Source organism: Anomaloglossus baeobatrachus, chromosome 7, assembly GCF_048569485.1.
Source record: "Anomaloglossus baeobatrachus isolate aAnoBae1 chromosome 7, aAnoBae1.hap1, whole genome shotgun sequence".
Classification (NCBI taxonomy): Eukaryota; Metazoa; Chordata; class Amphibia; order Anura; family Aromobatidae; genus Anomaloglossus; species Anomaloglossus baeobatrachus.
This window is the reverse complement of record NC_134359.1, coordinates 255,211,697-255,227,420: the sequence shown is the minus strand read 5'-3', so window position 1 is coordinate 255,227,420 and position 15,724 is coordinate 255,211,697. Positions and strand designations below refer to the sequence as shown.

At 52.6% G+C, this 15,724-nt stretch overlaps 1 protein-coding gene across 1 annotated transcript in view; it reads right to left on the bottom strand.

Annotated features, from left to right (window-relative positions):
• The window catches only part of TRRAP (transformation/transcription domain associated protein), a 467,034-nt gene that overhangs the window by 49,459 nt on the left and 401,851 nt on the right, over positions 1-15,724 (bottom strand). The window contains exons 60-61 of the mRNA XM_075319755.1: positions 5,982-6,183; positions 2,205-2,369 (exon numbers count right to left, since the gene is read on the bottom strand). Coding sequence (XP_075175870.1) covers positions 2,205-2,369; positions 5,982-6,183 — 367 coding nt within the window. The remainder of the gene's footprint in view (positions 1-2,204; positions 2,370-5,981; positions 6,184-15,724) is intronic.

Genomic DNA, 15,724 nt, shown 5'->3' with positions numbered 1-15,724 from the left:
GTCGCACAGAGCAGCCACCAGCCGCCGCACAGAGCAGCCACCAGCCGCCGCACAGAGCAGCCACCAGCCGCCGCACAGAGCAGCCACCAGCCGCCGCACAGAGCAGCCACCAGCCGCCGCACAGAGCAGCCACCAGCCGCCGCACAGAGCAGCCACCAGCCGCCGCACAGAGCAGCCACCAGCCGCCGCACAGAGCAGCCACCAGCCGCCGCACAGAGCAGCCACCAGCCGCCGCACAGAGCAGCCACCAGCCGCCGCACAGAGCAGCCACCAGCCGCCGCACAGAGCAGCCACCAGCCGCCGCACAGAGTAGCCACCAGCCACCGTACAGAGCAGCACAGAGCAGCCGCACAGAGCAGCACAGAGCAGCCGTCTCACAGAATAGCCACCAGATGCTGTATAGAGCCGCACAGAGCAGCATCGCCGGCCGCCACGTAGAGCAGCCACCGTACAGAGCCGCACAGAGCAGTCACCAGCCGCCGTACAGAGCAGCCACCATATGGAGCAGCACAGCATTGCCCCTGCCTCCTGTGACCCCTCTCCACCAACCCCGGTAAGCTACATTCGGATTTTGAGACAAACCCCTCATTTTCCTCCCAAAAGGAAAAGTGCGTCTTAATAAAAAAAAAAAAAAACAGTTATATAAATATATAATAATAATAATAATAATATTTCTTCATTTATATAAAAAAATTGTTTAAAAGAACAGAGAGTCCTCAGTCTTTTAAACAATTTTTTTTATCTCTACTGGCTAACACGGTACAAAGATATAATTCATTTATATAGCGCTATTAATTCCACAGCGCTTTACATACAATGGCGACAATATATACACACACACATACAGTATATCGTATATACATAAATATACACACATTTATAGCTATAAATCAGACTATACCACATACGCATATATTTATATATTTATTAACTCAATTGCGTTAATGGAAGCAGAGCGATGATTTCCCGGCTCCGTCTCTCCTCCGCACAATGCGCAGAACAATTACGGTGAAACATGAGGCAATTTCTGCTCATTTCCATTCGCCTTTATAAAATAATTAGTGAGCACTTACATCCAATAATAAGGTATAACCTACAACTTAACTAGATTTACAGCGGGCTGCACAGGAAAGCCGCACTTTAGTTAAGCTACATAAAAATACAATCTGCTGCCCACCCGAGCCCTGCATTACACAGGAGGCAGAACGCGGCAGGGGCGATGCACGGTGACTGATCGCAGGAGCTGCAGGGAAAATATACGGCACCGAGCACAGCGCATACATGATCACGTGTATGGAGAAAATATTGGGGCTTAGTTTTATTTTCTTAGGTTTTGGGAAAGCATAGAAATCAAAAAAGGATTGCTTCCAAATCTCTTTTTTAGGAAAAGTGGATCTTTTAAAGTAAATGGGTCTAAATGCACAATTAGGAAGATCTGTGGGGGGGAGGGGTATGGGATATCTACTGGAAGGTGTCTGATGTAACAGCTCCTGTATATATCAGCTCATTTGTAATCCCAAAGTTGCCTCCTGTCCCCTGTAGATGGCACATGGCTATTGCCACATAGTCACCTCTCTTATTGGCCTTAAAGGGAGCATGTCATTTCAATCTGACATTAAAAACTAAGCACGTAGCCTTGTAGGGGGATAAAAACCCTACAAAAATTGCACCTTTTTTTTAATCTAATCACTGCCTACTTTTGCAGTAGCGGCAGAATAAAGAAATATGCTTATTAGGGTGCTCAATACACTCTGGGTGTGGCCAAGTTCAATGAATAATCCCACCCCCTGGTTCTGCATGCCCCACCCCGTTTTTGCATGTCCCGCCTCCCTGACTTGTGAATGACAGCACTGACCATAGAGAGAGAGATCAGTCTGCTCAGATTATACGGTCAGTTCGGCTGATATTCTCCCCTTTTGTATGGGAACATAGGTCATAAATATCAGGCTGGTAGGGGGTCGAACACCCAGCCCCCACAACAATCAGCCGTTACACTGTGCCAAAACACCACAGCGACATACACCGTGTAGTGGCCATTTTTGGGTACTGCAGCTCGGCTACTATCAGCCGTTTATAACAGAGCCATGACAGACACGCTGGATCATTTGGCAATTGAATACTGTGGAATCTTGACCAACCCTTACAATAGGATCTTATGGGACACTGTTATAATGTTCTGTAAATACAAGAATAGGAGAATTTACCTGGCTAATGAGATTCAGAAGAAGTTTGCCTTCTGAGCCAACTAAACAGGTGAGAAGCTGCGGGATCCAAGCCAACCACTGGATGGGGGGGACCCCAATACAATATTTATCCACAGCATCCGCCAGGGTGTTCTTTTCATCATCAAAGCTCAAGAGCCACAAGACCTACAGAGGAGAAGTAGAATCAGTCATGTGTAAGGAAACATACTGGGGGTCTCTATTGCCATCTTCAGATATAGGATTAAACGTCAGTAGCCATGTTATCACCACTGAGCATGGCCAAGACCAAAAGACAAGACTGTGGAGTGTGCAGAGGAAATACTGAATGGGACGCAGTGCTAAAGTATCACCTACATTTTTGCTTGGACCCCAGCAATCAGGAAATGGGTTTCAAGAAACACGGCCTTGATGGGCTTACAAAAGCCAATACACAGACATGGGCAATGGCATGGGGGAGACCAGGGCAGAGGTGGCAGACCGGTGCGAAGGCAGCGGGGGGTTGGACTGGGGCAGAGGCGCTGCCGACAGGGAAAGATCGGGGGGCAGCGGCGGCGGTGACAAGGGAAGTCCGGGGCAGCGGGGAAAGACCGGGGCAGGGGCGGTGGTGGCGACGACAAGGGAAGACCGGGGTAGAAGCTGCGGCGACGGGGGAAGACCGAGGCAGAGCCAGCAATGGGGAAAGACCAAGGCAGAGTGGGCGACGACAGGGTAAGAGGCGGCGACGACAAGGGAAGACCGGGGTAGAAGCTGCGGCGACGGGGGAAGACCGAGGCAGAGCCAGCAACGGGGAAAGACCAAGGCAGAGTGGGCGACGACAGGGTAAGAGGCGGCGACGACAAGGGAAGACCGGGGTAGAAGCTGCGGCGCCGGGGGAAGACCAGGGTAGAAGCTGCGGCGCCGGGGGAAGACCAGGGAAGAGGCAGCGCCGGGGGAAGACCGGGGAAGAGGCAGCGCCGGGGGAAGACCGGGGAAGAGCCAGCGCCGGGGGAAGACCGAGGAAGAGGCAGCGCCGGGGAAGACCGAGGAAGAGCCAGCGCCGGGGAAGACCGAGGAAGAGCCAGCGCCGGGGGAAGACCGAGGAAGAGCCAGCGCCGGGGGAAGACCGAGGAAGAGCCAGCGCCGGGGGAAGACCGAGGAAGAGCCAGCGCCGGGGGAAGACCGAGGAAGAGCCAGCGCCGGGGGAAGACCGAGGAAGAGCCAGCGCCGGGGGAAGACCGAGGAAGAGCCAGCGCCGGGGGAAGACCGAGGAAGAGCCAGCGCCGGGGAAGACCGAGGAAGAGCCAGCGCCGGGGGAAGACCGAGGAAGAGCCAGCGCCGGGGGAAGACCGAGGAAGAGCCAGCGCCGGGGGAAGACCGAGAAGAGCCAGCGCCGGGGGAAGACCGAGGAAGAGCCAGCGCCGGGGGAAGACCGAGGAAGAGCCAGCGCCGGGGGAAGACCGAGGAAGAGCCAGCGCCGGGGGAAGACCGAGGAAGAGCCAGCGCCGGGGGAAGACCGAGGAAGAGCCAGCGCCGGGGGAAGACCGAGGAAGAGCCAGCGCCGGGGAAGACCGAGGAAGAGCCAGCGCCGGGGGAAGACCGAGGAAGAGCCAGCGCCGGGGAAGACCGAGGAAGAGCCAGCGCCGGGGGAAGACCGAGGAAGAGCCAGCGCCGGGGGAAGACCGAGGAAGAGCCAGCGCCGGGGGAAGACCGAGGAAGAGCCAGCGCCGGGGGAAGACCGAGGAAGAGCCAGCGCCGGGGGAAGACCGAGGAAGAGCCAGCGCCGGGGGAAGACCGAGGAAGAGCCAGCGCCGGGGGAAGACCGAGGAAGAGCCAGCGCCGGGGGAAGACCGAGGAAGAGCCAGCGCCGGGGGAAGACCGAGGAAGAGCCAGCGCCGGGGGAAGACCGAGGAAGAGCCAGCGCCGGGGGAAGACCGAGGAAGAGCCAGCGCCGGGGGAAGACCGAGGAAGAGCCAGCGCCGGGGGAAGACCGAGGAAGAGCCAGCGCCGGGGGAAGACCGAGGAAGAGCCAGCGCCGGGGGAAGACCGAGGAAGAGCCAGCGCCGGGGGAAGACCGAGGAAGAGCCAGCGCCGGGGGAAGACCGAGGAAGAGCCAGCGCCGGGGGAAGACCGAGGAAGAGCCAGCGCCGGGGGAAGACCGAGGAAGAGCCAGCGCCGGGGGAAGACCGAGGAAGAGCCAGCGCCGGGGGAAGACCGAGGAAGAGCCAGCGCCGGGGGAAGACCGAGGAAGAGCCAGCGCCGGGGGAAGACCGAGACAGAGCCAGCGCCGGGGGAAGACCGAGACAGAGCCAGCGCCGGGGAAGACCGAGACAGAGCCAGCGCCGGGGGAAGACCGAGACAGAGCCAGCGCCGGGGGAAGACCGAGACAGAGCCAGCGCCGGGGGAAGACCGAGACAGAGCCAGCGCCGGGGGAAGACCGAGACAGAGCCAGCGCCGGGGGAAGACCGAGACAGAGCCAGCGCCGGGGGAAGACCGAGACAGAGCCAGCGCCGGGGGAAGACCGAGACAGAGCCAGCGCCGGGGGAAGACCGAGACAGAGCCAGCGCCGGGGGAAGACCGAGGAAGAGCCATCGATGGAGGAAGACCGAGGAAGAGCCATCGACGGGGGAAGAGGCAGCGACGGGGGAAGACAGAGGAAGAGCCATCGATGGGGGAAGACCAGGGAAGAGGCGGCGACAGGGGGAAGACCAGGGAAGAGGCGCCGGAGCAAGACCGAGGAAGAGCCAGCGCCGGGGGAAGACCGAGGAAGAGCAAGCGCCGGGGGAAGACCGAGGAAGAGCCAGCGCCGGGGGAAGACCGAGGAAGAGCCAGCGCCGGGGGAAGACCGAGGAAGAGCCAGCGCCGGGGGAAGACCGAGGAAGAGCCAGCGCCGGGGGAAGACCGAGGAAGAGCCAGCGCCGGGGGAAGACCGAGGAAGAGCCAGCGCCGGGGGAAGACCGAGGAAGAGCCAGCGCCGGGGGAAGACCGAGGAAGAGCCAGCGCCGGGGGAAGACAGAGGAAGAGCCATCGATGGGGGAAGACCGAGGAAGAGCCATCGATGGGGGAAGACCAGGGAAGAGGCGGCGACAGGGGGAAGACCAGGGAAGAGGCGGCGACAGGGGGAAGACCGGGGAAGAGATGGCGATGGGGGGAAGACCGGGGAAGAAGTGGCGACGGGGGGAAGACCGGGAAGAAATGGCGACGGGGGGGGGGGGAAAGAGCGGGGAAGAAGCGGCGACGGGGGGGTGGGGGGAAGACCGGGGAAGAAGTGGCGACGGTGGGGAAGACCGGGGAAGAAGCGGCGACGGTGGGGAAGACCGGGGAAGAAGCGGCGACGGGGGGGGAAGAACGGGGAAGAAGCGGCGACGGGGGGGGTGGGGGGGGGTGGGGGTTTTGTGTAGAAGAACGGGGAAGAAGCGGCGACGGGGGGGGGAAAGAACGGGGAAGAAGCGGCGACGGGGGGAAGAACGGGGAAGAGGCGGCGACGGGGGGTCTAAGGAGACCGGGGAAGAGGCGGCGATGGGGGCGGGGGGAGACCGGGGAAGAGGTGGTGACGGGGGAAGTGAGGCATCAGCAAGGGGAGTTTAGGGCAGTGGCGTCAACTAATTTGAGATGTATACAAGGATTTGGGGCCATATTTTTTTTGAAGGTGAAAAACTCCTTTAAGTTATGGAAAATACTAGTGAGGATGTGAGTATTCCTTGAGACTACTAGAATACTTGGTGCCACTAATGTCTCATTTCGATTTATAGCAAGGACCAACACATGATAGCTATTACTTATGTTGGACCAAAAACTTACCTTTGCCAAATATTTCCTTGACTTGCTCTCATTCTGATGACGGCAGGCGTGAAGGTAACAGGTAATGGCTGACACCCCGAGGTGCAGCTGACGCTCTTTGACAAAGATGGTTTCCAAGTAGTCCCCCCACATGGCCCAGGCCTTGACGAGAACGTCGTGCATTTGCACCGCGGCAGAGAAGGCTTTGTTTGCATCCTCCGACCTTGGGGAGAAAAATATAACAATAATCTGTTATGGACAAAGACAACTAAACCATAATTATAGAAAATCTGACAAACTTGAAGGATCTTATTATATATAAAAACCCACACAAGTTTGTTGGAGGCCTACCGGCTCATTTAAAGATCATTACAATGCTGCTGTACTAATTGACTCCCGGCTACACATAGGATCGGAAACGCTCAGAAACCTTTTAATGTTCGTTCTGGTCCGTCTGCATTTACATCTGATTAATTGGACCATTATGAGCTCGTTTATGGATCCTGACTAATTATTTCCCCAAATATGTATTTGCATATTCGTTCTCTAAATGAAGAAGGATTAAGAGCGGAATGGCGGTAAACAAATACATCGGGGAAAAGTACAAATATATCGTAATAAAAGGATTCGGAGTTATTAGTGTGAGGGCTGCATTACAGGCGGCTCTCTTGACACCACTATGTTAGGGAATTGCCTGACAAGCAATTTTCCTAATAGAACAAAATCATCGGAATCGTGAATGGAAGTGACACAGATAAGGCTGCGGCGCTGGGGGAAAATAACATGCGACCTGTAGGCGCAAAATACAGGTGTCATTTGAAGGAGCCCATATTTTTGTAAATGAGGTTGTAGCCATGTGTGGAGTCGGCCTGATTCTTTCCTGCCCTGCAGGCTTGGGATCGCAATGGTTCCCGCTGGTAGACAAGCGCTTCATCTCCTGATGAACTGGCAATTCAGTAGGATGGGTGAAGCAGCCCCCGAGCTGGGCTGTAGGGTGAAAAACGGCCGCTCTCAGGACCCTTCTTCACGGGCAGGACACAGATCTCAGAGTACGTGCAAGCTAATGCTTTAATTGTTAAGCTAGAAGTCAAAGCAACGCTCAAAGAAAAATATAATAATAATATTAATTATATTAAAGGGAAGGTATCGTCAGAGAAAAAATTCAATAACTGAAAAAATGTAAAGTAATAATGTTTTAATTATTTTTTTTAATTGAGCAAAATATATATAAAAAAAATAATAAGTTTGATATTTTCCACTGTTAAACACTAGGTGGAGCAGCTTCTGAAATCCTACAGAAATCACACTGTAGAAAAAGCTCACATTACAGCTGCAGTAAAAGTGGGCGGAGTCTGCTCTCCTGTGTGTGATGGCACCCCTCCCCCTCCCAACACAGTGCAGAGCCATTTTGTTGGTGACCAGAAATGTCTAAAGTGTCACCAAGGTCAGCAGGAGTATCACACAGGATAGGATTAGATACACAGCTCAGCACAGTATCACCCAGAATAGGATTAGATACACAGCCTAGCAGACAGTATCACCCAGGATAGGATTAGATACACAGCCTAGCAGACAGTATCACACAGGAGAGGATTAGGTACACAGCCATGCAGACAGTATCACACGATAGGATTAGATACACGGCTCAGCAGACAGTATCACACAGGATAGGATTAAATACACAGCTCAGCAGTTTCACACAGGAGGATTAGATACACGGCTCAGCAGTTTCACACAGGATAGGATTAGATACACGGCTCAGCAGTTTCATACAGGAGGATTAGATACAGAACCCTGGAGACAGTATTACCGGTACACACACAGTCCGGCAGGCGGAGGGGGGGGGGGGGGGTTTGGAGACAGTAGCAGCGGCGGTACTCACATGCAGTGACACACACACACACACACACACACACACCAGCAGCGGCGGCTACAGCGGAGGGAGGGGGTGTCATTAGAGACGGTAACTTTCGGTAGCAGTGGCGGGGGCTGGGGAGAACGGAGGGAGGGGGTGTCATCGGAGACGGTAACAGGGGGGAGGGGAGGCGGCCCGTACTCACACATCCCGGCGGGTGACAGGTGTAAAGTGGAGCAAACAGCATACGCTGTGAGCTCCACTATGATGGCGCTGATCTCCTCCCTCTGCTGTGATCTGGACAGCCCAGGGGACGCGTCCAGGTCACAGCAGACGCCCACTGTAATGTTACTGATTTGGTCGGATCACGACCACTGTTCTCTATGCACAGGGGCTGCCATAAAGCAGTGAGTAACTGTTGTTACACACACAGCAAATCCAGCATGGCCCCCAGTGCCTCCAGTAAAATTAGAATTACATAAAAACTAAATAAGCTGCGATTTTCATTTTGTATTAAAAATACTTGATTTCATAGTCACTATTTTTAATGCAAAAATAAAGAAACGCGACACCCTACCTTTAAAATAATAATCTTTCCCGATCACACATTTGCAGTATACTAAAAAGGCGAATGCATGATAAAGAGCAGTTTCCCATTCCTTAGAAGACTTGTGTATCACTACCATATGGCCTTACCATTTAAGATTTGTGTAACACTACCATATGGCCTTACCATTTAAGATTTGTGTAACACTACCATACTACAACGCATGACCGTTTTTAGTGGGTAGTTTTCACTTCCCATCCACAGGACCCCCGATCAGATTTTGTCTAAGGGGGTTGGGGATCGCCAATGATGTACAATTGACTATCTGATTGACTGGAGAGGTTTATTTTTGGACAACAGATGTCCCTTTATGCTCTGACAATAACCCAACAATGCAATAACCAAGGTTCTTTACATTCAATCTGATCTGTCCATCACATCAATAAGTAATCAGAAGCTGATGTATGTATGGATGAATGATGGATGGATAGATGGATGGATGATGGATGATAGAAGGATGGATGATGGAAGGATGGATGATGATAGAAGGATGGATGGATGATGGAAGGATGGATGATAGATGGATGGATGATAGAATGATAGATGGCTAGATGTATGATAGCTGGATTGATGGATGATAGATGGATTGATGATAGACTGATGGATGGGTGATGGATGGATGATAGATGGACGGATGGATGAATGAATGAATGAATGAAACAACCAAAACACAGCAGTCTGTAAAAATGCATTAATATTCTGTCTGCTGAAACAATGTCTTGTGTGTTGATGATGGCGGGGGTATGATGGTACATTGGGGTACATAGAAACATTCCCCCCAATACTTAAGAAATCATGATGCATCAGGTAATATCTACGACTGACAGCCAGTCTATTTAAGACGTTAATTAGCCTTAATATTGCAGAACCAATTTTGTTCCCTTCTTTGGTAAGGAAGGGAAATCGGAAAGGAAGAACACCCCCCCCCCCCCCCCACACACCTGCGTATCTTCTAGACGGGAGGACTGCGTGGCCAGGATGCCATCACTGAGGAGCTCGCTGATAAATGACTCGCTTTATCAACACTTTCTCTCTCTAACCAGATTTGTCACAAGCCCTTCCTTTTCTTTCTCCGCGCCCGAGCGATCTATCACACTGACACCGCTGATGACTTTCTTCATACTTGTGCTATCACCTTGCTCACATACTAGGGAGGCAGAGAGAGATGGCTGACCTTTGTAGAGGACTGGCACATGGGCACGCGCTCTCTGCGGTCTGCTGTATGGAGGGACACACTACAAAACTAGAAACCCTGCTGTGTGGTATGGCCGATTACACAAGCTTAAAGGGGTATTCCCATCTCCCAATATGTGGTAGGTGTAATAATATTAGCAAATACCTCCAATTAGAAAATGTAGTATAGTTCTCCTGATTAGGTATGGTCATTGCAGCTTTGATATGTATGGTTATGAGTAACTAACTGTCACTATATGAGTGATTGGAACCATGGATACCCAAGCTGCAATGCCCTGCACAGGAGGCAAGAGACACGGCTAATCAGGAGAACTATACTACATTTCTAATTGGAGGTATATGCTAATATTATTACACCTACTACATATTGGGAGATGGAAATACCCCTTTAAAATTCCTATACACACGACACAAATGTCAGCCAGCACGAATGTGTATGGAGACCCGGACAAATTGTTTGGGAGATAATAGTGGGCATATCCGATTTTGGATTAGTCAGACAGGGAGGTCGATGGTGGCTTCCCCTCCCATGGTGCCTGTTCCTATACAGACACACAGGGAGAGAACCTGTCCCTCCAAAAGGGCAGGCGTGGTGAAGCCACTTGGAACCCGCCAGACTAGTCTCCAATAAGGGTCAGTCCCCGGCTTTTAAAGTATCAGAGGTATGAGCCAGTACCTGTGGATTGAGCAGCATGTATCAGCAGTCAGGCTCCCTTTAAAAGGGACTCAGTTATCAGGTTTTTGCTCCCTCATCTGAGAGAAGCATAACGCAGGGGCAGAGATCCTGATTCCAGCGGTGTGACACTTACTGAGCTGTTAGGATTCAGGGACCGAGGAGGATCAAAAAATGCAAAATCCCAAATAGTAACCGAGTGGTTGGAACCTTAACGGATTGCAGACCTAATCCTGACACACAACTAGAAGTAGCCGTGGGACGAGCCTACGATGACCTAGTCGTCTCGACAAAGCCGGAGAACTAAATATTCTCACAGATAGAAATATAAAAGAAAGTTAATCTGCATCGGAGCAGTCCCCAAAGATAGATACAGCCCCCCCACATGTAAAGACTAAGGTGATGTAGAAAAACACAATACAAAAGCCAAAAAGAAGGGAATTTTGTTACTTACCGTAAATTCCTTTTCTTCTAGCTCCTATTGGGAGACCCAGACGATTGGGTGTATAGCTACTGCCTCCGGAGGCCACACAAAGCATTACACTAAAAAGTGTAAGGCCCCTCCCCTTCTGGCTATACACCCCCAGTGGGATCACTGGCTCACCAGTTTTAGTGCAAAAGCAAGAAGGAGGAAAGCCAATAACTTGGTTAAACAAATTCACTCCGAGTAACATCGGAGAACTGAAAAACCGTTCAACATGAACAACATGTGTACCCGAAAAAACCCAAAAATCCCGAAGGACAACAGGGCGGGTGCTGGGTCTCCCAATAGGAGCTAGAAGAAAAGGAATTTACGGTAAGTAACAAAATTCCCTTCTTCTTCGGCGCTCCATTGGGAGACCCAGACGATTGGGACGTCCAAAAGCTGTCCCTGGGTGGGTAAAGAAATACCTTATGTTAGAGCTGCGAAGACAGCCCTCCCCTACGGGGAGGCAACTGCCGCCTGCAGGACTCTTCTACCTAGGCTGGCGTCCGCCGAAGCATAGGTATGCACCTGATAATGTTTGGTGAAAGTGTGCAGACTCGACCAGGTAGCTGCCTGGCACACCTGTTGAGCCGTAGCCTGGTGTCGCAATGCCCAGGACGCACCCACGGCTCTGGTAGAATGGGCCTTCAGCCCTGATGGAACCGGAAGCCCAGCAGAACGGTAGGCTTCAAGAATTGGTTCTTTGATCCATCGAGCCAGGGTGGCTTTGGAAGCCTGCGACCCTTTGCGCTTACCAGCGACAAGGACAAAGAGTGCATCGGAGCGGCGCAGGGGCGCCGTGCGGGAATGTAGATTCTGGGTGCTCTCACCAGATCTAACAAATGTAAATTCTTCTCATACCGATGAACTGCATGAGGACAAAAAGAAGGCAAAGAGATATCCTGATTAAGATGAAAAGAGGATACCACCTTCGGGAGAAACTCCTGAATGGGGCGCAGCACTACCTTGTCCTGGTGGAAGACCAGGAAAGGAGCCTTGGATGACAGCGCTGCTAGCTCAGACACTCTCCGAAGAGATGTGATTGCTACCAGAAAAGCCACTTTCTGTGATAGTCTAGAAAGTGAAACCTCCCTCAGAGGCTCGAAGGGCGGCTTCTGGAGGGCAACTAGTACCCTGTTCAGATCCCATGGATCTAACGGCCGCTTGTACGGGGGTACAATATGACAAACCCCCTGCAGGAACGTGCGCACCTTAGGAAGTCGTGCTAGACGCTTCTGAAAAAAGACGGATAGCGCCGAGACTTGCCCTTTAAGGGAGCCGAGCGACAAACCTTTTTCTAACCCAGATTGCAGGAAAGAAAGAAAGGTAGGCAATGCAAATGGCCAGGGAGACACTCCCTGAGCAGAGCACCAGGATAAGAATATCCTCCACGTTCTGTGGTAGATCTTAGCGGACGTGGGCTTCCTAGCCTGTCTCATGGTGGCAACGACCCCTTGGGATAATCCTGAAGACCCTAGGATCCAGGACTCAATGGCCACACAGTCAGGTTCAGGGCCGCAGAATTCCGATGGAAAAACGGCCCTTGGGACAGTAAGTCTGGTCGGTCTGGTAGTGCCCACGGTTGGCCGACCGTAAGATGCCACAGATCCGGATACCACGCCCTCCTTGGCCAGTCTGGGGCGACGAGTATGACGCGGCTGCAGTCGGATCTGATCTTGCGTAGCACTCTGGGCAAGAGTGCCAGAGGTGGAAACACATAAGGGAGCCGGAACTGCGACCAATCTTGCACTAAGGCGTCTGCCGCCAGAGCTCTGTGATCGCGAGACCGTGCTATGAAGGTTGGGACCTTGTTGTTATGCCTGGACGCCATTAGGTCGACGTCCGGCCTTCCCCAGCGGCTACAGATTTCCTGAAACACGTCCGGGTGAAGCGACCATTCCCCTGCGTCCATGCCCTGGCGACTGAGGAAGTCTGCTTCCCAGTTTTCTACGCCGGGGATGTGAACTGCGGATACGGTGGAGGCCGTGGCTTCCACCCACATCAGAATCCGCCGGACTTCCTGGAAGGCTTGCCGACTGCGTGTCCCTCCTTGGTGATTGATGTATGCCCCCGCCGTGGAGTTGTCCGACTGAATTCGGATCTGCTTTCCTTCCAGCCACTGCTCTGATTTCCAGAACATGGATCTGAAGGGTGGACTCCTGCTGAGTCCACGTACCCTGAGCCCTGTGGTGGAGAAAAACCGCTCCCCACCCTGACAGACTCGCGTCTGTCGTGACCACCGCCCAAGACGGTGGTAGGAAGGATCTTCCCTGTGATAATGAGGTGGGAAGAAGCCACCATTGCAGAGAGTCCTTGGCCGTCTGTGAAAGGGATACTTTCCTGTTCAGGGATGTTGACTTCCCGTCCCATTGGCGGAGAATGTCCCAATAGAGGACGCAGATGAAACTGCGCAAACGGAACCGCCTCCATTGCCGCCACCATCTTCCCGAGGAAGTGTATGAGGCGTCTTAAGGAGTGCGACTGACCTTGACGGAGAGTCTGCACCCCAGTCTGTAGTGACCGCTGCTTGTCCAGCGGAAGCTTCACTAGCGCTGAGAGGGTATGAAATTCCATGCCAAGATACGTTAGTGATTGGGTCGGTGACAGGTTTGACTTTGAGAAGTTGATGATCCACCCGAACGTCTGGAGAGTCTCCAGCGCAACATTCAGGCTGAGTTGGCATGCCTCTAGAGAGGGTGCCTTGACAAGTAGATCGTCCAAGTAAGGGATCACAGAATGTCCCTGTGAGTGCAAGACTGCTACCACTGCCGCCATGACCTTGGTGAACACCCGTGGGGCTGTCGCCAGACCGAATGGCAGAGCTACGAACTGAAGATGGTCGTCTCCTATCACGAAATGTAGAAAACATTGGTGCTCTGTAGCAATTGGCACGTGGAGATAAGCATCTTTGATGTCTATTGATGCTAGGAAATTTCCTTGAGACATTGAGGCAATGACGGAGCGGAGGGTTTCATCCGGAACCGCCTGGCCTCCACGTGCTTGTTGAGCAGTTTTAGGTCCAGAACGGAACGGAAAGAGCCATCCTTTTTAGGCACCACAACCAGATTGGAGGAAAACCGTGTCTTGTTCCTGAAGAGGAACAGGGATTACCACTCCTTCTGCCTGCAGAAGAGCATCGGCTCGGTGGGGAGGTGGGGACGTTCTGAAGAATCGAGTCGGAGGACGAGAACAGAACTCTGTCCTGTGCACGTGGGCACAATGTCCCTCACCCACCGGTCTGTGACCTGTGGCAGCTAAATGTCGCCAAAGGCGAGCGAGTCTGCCATCAACCGCGGATGCGGAGAGATGAGAGAGCTGAGAGTCATGAGGAGACCGCCTTGGTAGCGGTTCCTCCGGCTGCCTTCCTTGGGCGTGATTGAGCCCGGCCGGAAGCTGAGCCCCTCTGAGGCTTTTCAGCTCTTTTGGACGAGGACAATTGGGACCTGCCCGAGCTTGGGAAGGACCGAAACCTCGACTGTCCTTCCAGGACAGCATTAATAGGGTAAGTCGCAATGCAGACATTGCGAGGTTACGGACGCCCCTGCGGCACGAATGTACATATGCTCAAGACCAGCTGTGCAAGAACAGCTGAAAAGCTTAGGGTGCCCATACGGCTGTAAATGCCGGAGCAACCGACACGCCGATAGCCTCATAGACAGATTTCAACCAGAGTCCATCTGTCTGGCATCTTTAAGTGAAGTCCCATTTCCACTGCAACTATGGATCTAGCCGCAAGCCTGGAGATTGGAGAATCCACCTTTGGACCCTGGGTCCCGCGCTTGACCACGTCAGGGGGAAAGGGATAACGTGTATCCTTAATACGTTTGGAGAAAACGCTTATCTGGTAAGCGTGGTGTTCCTGGACTGCTTCTCTGAAGTCAGCGTGGCCAGAAAAATACTCAATATACGTTTGAGCTACTGAAATGGGACTTCTCCTGCTGTGAAGCTGACTCCTCCGCTGGGGGAGCTGAGGGAGAAAGATCCAACATTCCATTGATGGACGCTATAGGATCATTCCTTATGGCGTCACCATCCGGTGTATCCGGATTGAGAGCGGTGTCAGGATCAAAGTCCTGATGAGCTACGTCTGCCTCATCATACAGAGAGCCTCCTGGGACCCCCCCGGAGCACCGATTTTATTCCAAATGAGGGTGGCCAGGGAGCAATGATCCAGATTGCCCATGGCCTGTCCGGACTGCAAGTCTCTATCCCATTGCAACTCCGTCCCTGTCCTTGGACAGGGTTGACAGGTGGTTCCTTTGGCCACGTCTAGTAGAGACCCCGGCTGACCAAGTGCTACAGGGGAGCATTGCACACAATGGGGTTCAGTGCCGTGGAACAGTATCACATGCAGTAAAAACAGCATCGAAAGCCTGTGTTGCTTATATGCTGCTGCCGACTAGCCATCTAGGATATAGCGCCAAGAATGGCGACCGTACAGTGCAATGTATAGCATACAAGCAGAAAGTACAATGAACACTGCAGCACATGCAATACAAGCAGCATAGAAAGCCTGTGCCTTGGCACCCCTGCTTTTCTGCTGCTGTAGACTAGCCATCTAGGGGAATATAGCCCAGAATAGCGACCATACAGTGCAATGTATAGCATAGAAGCATAAGTACAAATGAACACTGCAACCCCTGCAATACAAGCAGCATAGAAAAAAACTGTGCCTCAGCACCCCTGCTTTTCTGCTGCTGTAGTCTAGTCATTCTAGGCGAAAATAGCCAAGACTAGCGACCGTACAGTGCAGTGTATAGCAGACAAGCATAAATACACATGAACACTTCAGTACATGCAATACAAGCAGCATAGAAAGCCTGTGCCTTAGCACCCCTGCTTTCCTGCTGCTGATGTGTCGCCATCTAAGAGGGCATATAGCCAAAAATAGCGACCTATGCAGTGTAAGCATAAAATACAAATGGACAACTGCGGTATTTAGTGGGGTCAGCACTTCAGGTGCCGCTTA